We start from the raw sequence: 8,979 nt of genomic DNA, 5'->3' as shown, positions 1-8,979 counted from the left end.
CCAGCGGTTTGCAGGAGCGCGGATTGGGTTTCTTAATCTTCTACCCGATCCGTTTAGATCAATGTTTTGGTATGTAGGATTTAGGACGTATTTTGATAAGAAAAATAATTATACAAGTCAGATTCGAATTTGGTATGTCAATAATTTGTCGCATTTAAATTTGAGTCTACCGTGAGATTCATGAACAGATAGATGTTAAACGGCAATGATAGTGAAATAATTTTTGATATTTTAATCTTATCCAACACACATAGTGGGAAAATTTCTTCTTAATCGGATTCCAAATGAATTTAGATTAAAACTATCACTAATTACCCAAATCAGATATTGAGCAAATAAATTTATTGTTTCTTTATTCTTTTTCAAAAAAATATAAATGATTTTTAATTTTTAAATTTAAAAAATATTTGGTAAATTTGTTCTTTACTATTGGAGAGATCGTTTAGTAGCCAATACATTTTATTTATGTTAGTGAACAAATGTGCTGTGGCTGGTGAGTCAATACGGCCTTGTCCACGAGTCGATATCGGGAGTCTTATGTCGACTGAGCTGAGTGCCGAGGTCGATCGGGCCCTCGCGACGGGGTGCTGATCAGCGTTCCTTGGTGTGTTAATATGGGCGCTGTGTATGCCGAGCTGCGTCTCTCCTTCTTCAGGGTGGTTGGTAGCTCGTCTTCGTGAGGTGGCCGCGACCTCGGGAAGGGGTGCTGGTTGGCGTTGGTCGAGATCCGGACCTGTTGGCTACTCTCTTTCGTGCACTGGACAACGATTCTCGGGTGGTTGACAGTTCGTCCTCGTGAGGTGGTCGTGTTTTCCTACAAAAATGACCCTCGTCGGGATCACCTGAGAAGGCCCCTCCGACGAGTAAGTCAGTCAAGTAATTGATTGATTTTTTACCTCCCTTTTTTCTTTCTTTTGCAAGATGCTGACTAAAGGTCTTTATATTACTGTACGTGGGTCGGTTGTACGCAGGTTGGCGTGGTAGACATGCGGAGCAGTGCATTAGTATGGATTCTAACTTGACATGTCTTGGGGGCGACAATGCCTTAGTATGGATTCTAACTTGACGTGTCTTGGGGGCCAAAATATGTCGTATCAATTTGTATATTTTGTGTAAGATTTATTATATATATGGTATGTAATCTTTGGTAATAGTTGATAGTATATTTCTACACAAAAGCTAAATGCTAGCTAATCTTAAAAGGAAGATTAATTATATATTATCTCTTATGTTAGGATTCTATTAATATTATGATCTTTGTAGTTAAAAAATTTATATTATAATTTTTATAATTTTAAAAATAAAAATAAATAATTTTATTTGTCCTAATTTAGAAAGTTAGATTGATTATTAACATAACATATAACAAATAAAAAGATAATTTTAATATTTTTTAATGAAATATTAAAATTATATTTTATAAAAATAAAATATTAAAAATAAAAAAATTATTTTTTATATTAATTCTTCGATATAATTGATGACAACAGAGCAAATAAGGTACGGAGTAATTAGCCCTCGAACGGAAGAACCGGACACGATCAGCCGGAGGTAAACGCAGCCACCACGAGAGCCAGTCCGCTAAACTCGCGCGGGTGGGCTAAAAGATGCTCTCCGACACGAAGCCGCCAGTCGACGTGGGTTGCTTGATGGATCAAGGCCGGACGACACCGTGAATAATTTGCTAAGCCGGGGGCAAATGTAACATTCTCTTGTTGTCGGCTCTCCTGTCCAACGTGCCGGGGCCTTCTCTCCGTTCCCAGAGCCCCCTCGATTATTCTTTCGCGTTCTTGAATCTGGGAGTTGTAAATTCCTCTATTTGCTTCGGAAAAGTTCGATTTTGCTTTGCTTGGTCTTTTGGAATTGGGAGGCGGAGAGAGATTCTTTCGATCAGATGTCGGTGATGGAGCAATCGATCTTGGCGGGTGGGAGGCTCTCGAATTGGTGGGATGAGATCAACGAGTCGCGGCAGTGGCAGGATGGGGTCTTCTACTTCCTCTGTGCCGCCTATGCCCTTGTCTCCTCCGTCGCCCTGGTTACGCTCTTATCATCTCTTTCTCTTCCTCTACGCCATCTAATTATTGGATCTGCATGTTAAAGTTGTGATTTTGTTGTTGGTATCCCGGACTCTGAGCTGCTTTCATTTTAGCGATTACATTTATATTATAAAACTTCTGAGTTTTGATGCTTTCTTGCTCTCTCTAGGACTATATTACTTGGGCAATTTAGGATTTGTTTGCCTTTGATTTCTGTATGTTCAACTATGTATTCTCTATATGTAATTTCTTACAAAACCATCTTTCTTCAGATTAATGTTATATCGCTGGTAGTTTTATAGTCTGCTGGTTAGTGTGATTTTAGAAGGTACAGGGACTAGATGAGTAATTGTTTTTCAAGTTTTATAGTCTGCCGATAAGATGCTGTAATTTCAAGAGGGAAGTAGACACAGCAGTGAGTGCTTTAAAATTCCTTGTTTTAGTTTTAGAACTATGAATTTTGCACCTCCTAGGAAGATCGGGTGTTTTAATAATTAACATAGTGCTATCAAAACAACTTCTGAGATAACAGTTTCTGGTTGTTTGATGTTCAGTGGGGTGTTCATTGTTTGCTGCTTGTTGGTTTGTGCTTTTGTAGGTTGAGTTGGCTTTTGTCCTGTAACCATCAGTAACAAATGCTGGGGCCATTCGTCGGTTGTGTTCATTTTATCAATATTTAATTGGATATGATAATCGATTTTTACCTCAAAAATTAAAAAAAATCTGATCTGATTTTCTATTGTCTTCCAATGCATTGTTGGCAATCCCAAGAAGGTCCATACATCTACATATCTTGGTTGGAGTATGGAGTTCCTGAATTTCTATACATCATCTTCAGGTTCAACTGATCAGGATCCAGCTACGAGTGCCTGAATTTGGTTGGACGACACAGAAGGTTTTCCATTTTATGAACTTTATTGTAAATGGAGGTGAATGCAACAACTTGATCAGTGATCACTATTACGTTTAATTTCAATGCTCATTAGCAATTACTAATATTTAATATTTGTTGCAGTACGTGCTATTGAGTTTGGATTTCATGCTCAAGTATTTCTTTTTCGGCACAAGGTAAATGTGATTTACTGCTAGTCAACAACCTGTTCTAATGAGGCATCTAGGTTTCTATGTTGATAAAGGGTCAGGGAGTGAACAAGAGTTCGGGACTCATAAAGAAGTAAGTTTATTGCTATAAGAATTCGGAAGAGAGCAAAATGTAAGCAGAGCATAAGTATTAACAGTTCTCGCTCATGATTTAGAGTTTTCTTTCTACTTCCCCTCTTCTAATAAGTAATTATGTTTAGTAAAAATTAATATGTTAATTTAAAGAACTCTGTCACAATTATCTTGCTAAGAGGAGTTGTGAATAAATTCTTGAACAATTTATATAGTTTCCAGCCAAAGCTTGGTCAAAGTGTAAACCTTTAGGTCCAAATTCTGCTATGTGAATAAACAAGCAGTAACCATTAAAATCCTTCATTTTGCTTAGATTAGTTGTTTGCCCTTTAATCTGTGCTAGATGGTTAGAGGTCCAGATTTTTCTGGTTAGGTCATTGAGCAGCTTTAGTAGTCCCAACTTCAGGTGCCTGTGATATCAAGTAGATAACAGGCTTATTTTTCTAACCGTCTCTACTGGTCATGCTTTCTATTTGGTTATATTGGTAGCTTGTTTTACATTTCTTTACAGGGTGACATCATTTTGTGACTTTTTATTTCTAAAATTTCTTTTTTTTTCAAGCATCTGATTATTGTTTGATATAGTTATTTACGAGGTTTGGTAACTGATATGGATATTTTGTTGTTCTTCTACTAGGTATTTACTTTAGCTCTATTAGATCTTCCTGGTTTGTTGTTCTTCTCTACGTACACATTGCTTGTCCTGTTCTGGGCAGAGATATACTATCAGGCAAGTTTGCTAATTATTTTTTAGTCATATGCATGACAATGCGTTTTATTCATAGCACATATTCAGCATCTTAATAAAATTCATTTTTCTTAAATTTTCAGGCAAGAAGTCTTGCAACAGACAAACTAAGGATCGTATACATCTGTGTTAATGTTGTAATTTATGTTATTCAGGTTTATGCTTCCACCACTGCTTTTACTTTTCTCTTTCATGCATTTTCTTTCAGTGATTAAATTGATAAATGATGTGTCAAGGAATCAATATTTTCTTGGACCAAATACTGATTATTATGATTGATTTATTTAGTTGAGTTGGGTTGTACTGTATTCTTTGAGTTGGAGCAGCAGAACTATGCAGACTGATTTTGGAAAACCTGTACTAGATAATTACACAGTTTTGAATGGCTTCAGGATAAGGGTTTGGTTTGGTCTGCTACTGCACTTAAATGAATTATAAAAGCACATAAGATCATAGTCTGATGACTCCAGTCAAAGACTTTGAGAAGATCATCAATTTGTCTTTGAGACAATCGTAGTCTATTTGAACCAACAAGACCAAAATTTATTTGATTGTGGTTTATTTTCCTTTATGGCTATTGCCAATGAAAAATTGGTAGTTTTACTCTTCTTCCTTCATCAATTGTTCTCTTATTGCTGCTCCTCCTGGCTATGTAAATGGGTGCACTCCAGATCAACAAAGTCTGCAAGCTACCTGATCTGCTAGTGTCCAATTCAAGTTGACCTAGAAACAAACTTTGGCACTGAATTTATTGACTTGTGTGGTAGTTGTCTGAGCAATTTGCTCAGCTTTCAGTTTAGTAGGCTTCATTCTTTCTTGCTTCATTTTAGCGTATGCTAGAAAATTCTAATTAATTATCTCTTTATGCAATATCACATGAGAAAGTTAAGTGATTCAATATGCTAGGTCCCCAATGAACTCAAGTTACTGCATTATATAGTGTCTTTTTTCACATTATTTTGGTGCTCATGGAGATCTATAATTTGTCAGTTTTGTATCTGGATATACCTTTGGATAAATGACAGCAACATAATCGAGTTAATTGGAAAGATCTTTATAGCAGGTAATGCAATCTCTGCTTTCCATCATTGATTTTCAGTTTAATCATATAATTGTAATTAAGTTTACACTTTTGTAATTTCAGCGGTATCCTTTATAGCTGCATTGGGCTTCTTGCTTTATGGGGGCAGGTAATAGTAAGCTTCTGTTTGCAAGGATTTGACCCTGTTCACTGGCATTCTCCTTTTTCTTTTCCCTAGGCTGTTTCTCATGCTAAGGCGGTTCCCAATTGAATCAAAAGGGAGGAGAAAGAAACTTCATGAGGTACTTACTTTTGAACAATGATTTAACAGATGTAAGAAATATTGAACATATAACAGTGAGAATAAGCATGCTATCCAGCATTTAAAGGTTTAGATAGCTTCCTGTTACTTCCATTCAAACTGTGAAACCCAAGTTTCATTAAAGAATGAGACATGTACTGCACATGCAATACTCCTAGTCAATTGCTTCAGAAACCAGCTGAAAGATATTTTACTTTCCAAAGCCATGTGTTTTTAGTGGTTTTAGTGTTTAGCAGAACAGCCAAAAAAAAAAAAAATCTAGCAGATATAGTTGTTTCCTGAAACAATGTCTGGTAGCTTTAGAATTTGGTGAAAATAATAACAAATTTTCTTTTGCTTTTTCTTACCTAATAAATCTATTTTTCTGCAAAAGATTGTGAATTTTGTAAACATATACTAAGCTTGTACGTTTAGACTTCCCCTGTAATTTTTTTAGGTAAATTCAAGGCAGGCCTACACCTCATAAAAAATATGATAAATTAATAAGAATGAGGCCTTCCCTAATAATCTATCTTTCTGCAAAAGATTGTTAATTTTGTAAACATATACTAAGCTTGTCTGTTTAGAGTCAAGGTTTGCAATACCGAATGATGTCGTCTGTACCGGGCGATATGTACCAGTCTGTCAGTAGACCGGTACACGGACCGCCCGCTACCGAGCGGTAGCATCGACGGCGATCGAGGGAGAAGAAAGAGGGAGTCGACGGTGACCGAGGGAGAAGAAAGAGGGAGAAGGTGAAAGAAGAGGCAGAAGGGGAAGAAAGAAATAAGAAAAAAAATTAAAAAAAAAGGAGAACCTGAGATCGGCGCTGCTGTCCTCGTTTGCGGCGACTTCTCACCCGCGTGCAGAGAGAAGAGTATCGGCGTCACGGGCGAAGAGAGGTGACACCTCAACGAAATTTCTTTTTTTTTCTACGATGTCGCCCGAGAAGAGATACGACGTTGCAAATTTTTTCTTTTTTTTTTCTACGATATCACCTGAGAAGAGAGGTATATCGAGCGATTTATCTCTTATATATATATATATATATATACACCGAGCAATATACCGAAATATACCGCTCGGTATACAGTATCGTATCGTACCATACCGAAATTCTAGTACGGTACAAAATTTCAATCCTTGGTTTAGACTTTCCCTGTAATTTTTTTAGGTAAATTCAAGGCAGGCCTACACCTTATAAAAAATATGATAAATTAATAAGAAAGAGGCCTTTGCCCAACCAACATTCCAAAAGACCTAGTCCAAACCTTTACCCAAGTCATGAAGATGCAAGAGTAGACTTGTCCTCTTTTTGTTTATGGTCTATAACTTTTAGTATTTTTATCAGCCAATGCAAAGAGTAGACTTCGAAGCATTTCTGGATCAAAAGCTTATAGTAGTTAATATACCAATGCAAAGGGGAACACTACAGTTTATGGTGTACATGTGAAACCACCATACCACAGTACTTATTGGCATACAATGTGTCGATTCACTGATGCATATCGAACCCTAACCTGTTTGACCAGCAATTGGCATGGGTCTGGTACCCAAATTTGCTATCTTTGATACAAAGTACCCTACGTCAGCCTTTATCAGGATGGCTGTTCCTCAGATTTGTTGAGATTCCTGGAAGAGAGATATGTAGTGCAGTCATGTGTAGATACAAATATAATTTCTGTAGGTGAGTGGATGGCCCATGTGGGTTATTGTGGTACAGCTTTTGTTTATATATAATTGTTCCTTTCACTTATTTGTAACCTACTATTAAAGTGTCTGCCGTACCGAAGCGTACCGGGCGGTACGTACCGGTCCGTCAGGTACTCGGTACGCGGACCGCCCTGTACCGTTACAGTGCTACAGTACTACACTGTAGCTATGCTACAGTATCGGTACACCAGGGTGTACTGCTCGGTACGCCCTGGTGTCCCGCCCGGTACACCGGTACCGTACCATACCGAGCCCGGGTCGAAACTCCGGTACGGTACGGTATGGCGGACCTTGCTATTAATAATTAGTGAAAGGTCACCCTTTGTGATTTCAGATCGCTTGGTAGCACCTTAACATCAGCAATTAGAATCAGCATTATCAATTGCAATTTATTTAAGATTGTTTTATGCTATAAAGCTTTTAAAGAAGGTAATGCTGTTTCAGATAAATAATAATAATCAGGTATTTGGAATGTGATGCAGGTTGGATCTGTCACAGCTATATGCTTCACCTGCTTTCTTGTACAATGCTTTGTGGTGAGTAGATATCTTGAATAATACTTGTGCATTGTTGTTCATGAAGTTTCAGTATACCGTTCAATATAATTCTGCTGACACCTTAGTAAAACAATTGCAAGATGGTTTGCATAAAGCTGCATCTGAATTTTTTGTACCAACGAGTGCTTTAAAGACATGCCGTTCTTTCCGAAGACTGTTCTCCAGTCTATTTTTTTTTTTTTCATTTTAGGGCATCCATATTCTGTTTCAGTTGTGCTATTAGAACTTGACAATTTGTCAAGTTAACTATATGATCGAACAGCTAGTTAGTACGCCTTGGGAATGGATATCAAATGCTATGCTTAATCATCTTGAGTTTGAATCTAACTAAGGTGGTGAGCACATAGATAGTGAGGTCAAAAAGAGACCCAGAGAAAAATGATGACACTAGATTACTGGTAGGCTACATCAAAGTAGAGCTTGATGGAAAGTGAACCTATGCAACTTTCCTACATCTGGAATTTTAACTTTTCTATCGTTTGTACCCTTACAAGACTTTTTTTCATTTTAAATTTCATTTACAGCTTTAATATCATTGTAGGGTTTATTCTGTAAGCTTCGTTTGTAGTTAGAGATTGTTCATTGTGCCGATATCTTTGCAAGTTGATCCCTTTAAGCTGTTTATTAAACCAGAGTATAGCACTAATGCTTCCAAGAAGCGCAATTCATAAACTCATGCTTGTGTACATGTTTTTTCTCCTTTATTGTAGGTTGGGTTATCTGCATTTGATGCAAATGCATCTCTTGAGGTTTTGGATCATCCCATTTTGGATCTCATATTTTACTTGGTATGTTTGATCTGTTGGTTCCATAAAATAGCTTGTTTATCGCAACCAACCATCTAATACTGTGATTGTTGCTTTGACAGATGACCGAGATACTCCCCTCAGCACTCGTTCTTTACATACTCCGAAAGCTTCCCCCAAAGCGAGTATCAGCACAATACCACCCTATCCGGTAGCAGGGATCAAAGTAGCACTATGAGCTTGTCGTTGGGACGATTGAACTCAAATTCTGTTCCAACATTGTGGCATTTCGAATACCTGAAAAGTTCGGTCGGATAAGGTCGGATAAGAGGCGATTGAACTCAAATTCTGTTCCAACATTGTGGCATTTCGAAGCCCTGAAAAGTTCGGTTGGATAAGAGGCTCAAGGCTATCATTTTGCGTGCGTACTCCGTGTTTATAGTTTTCCAAGTTGTTTTGCGTGCGTACTCTGTGTTTATAGTTTTCATTGTAGCACTATTTGCGTGCCTACTCCGTGTTTATAATTTTCCAAGTTGTTTTGCGTGTACTCCGTGTTTATAGTTTTCCAAGTTGTAGGAACTGACCGGTGACCCTCGTTATGAATGATGATGTTCTCAGAAATTAGCTTTACATTTGCAGAACTTCCTACAGACAAATAAGTAAATTTGAGGATCGAGTGATGAA

At 37.5% G+C, this 8,979-nt stretch overlaps 1 protein-coding gene across 1 annotated transcript; it reads left to right on the top strand.

Moving 5' to 3' along the window:
• The first annotated feature begins 1,505 nt into the window (after positions 1-1,505).
• LOC103993935 (tobamovirus multiplication protein 1) lies at positions 1,506-8,925 on the top strand. Its single transcript, XM_009414174.3, has 11 exons — positions 1,506-2,035; positions 2,875-2,965; positions 3,052-3,104; positions 3,847-3,939; positions 4,041-4,112; positions 4,948-5,020; positions 5,102-5,147; positions 5,217-5,280; positions 7,475-7,528; positions 8,260-8,337; positions 8,418-8,925. The coding sequence occupies exons 1-11, from the start codon at positions 1,895-1,897 to the stop codon at positions 8,508-8,510; spliced, it is 858 nt and encodes a 285-aa protein (XP_009412449.2). The 5' UTR covers positions 1,506-1,894; the 3' UTR covers positions 8,511-8,925.
• The last annotated feature ends 54 nt before the right edge of the window (positions 8,926-8,979 follow it).

Source organism: Musa acuminata, chromosome BXJ2-8, assembly GCF_036884655.1.
Source record: "Musa acuminata AAA Group cultivar baxijiao chromosome BXJ2-8, Cavendish_Baxijiao_AAA, whole genome shotgun sequence".
NCBI classification, from domain to species: domain Eukaryota; kingdom Viridiplantae; phylum Streptophyta; class Magnoliopsida; order Zingiberales; family Musaceae; genus Musa; species Musa acuminata.
Note: the sequence above shows the minus strand (reverse complement) of the source record. Positions and strands in the feature narration are given on the sequence as shown.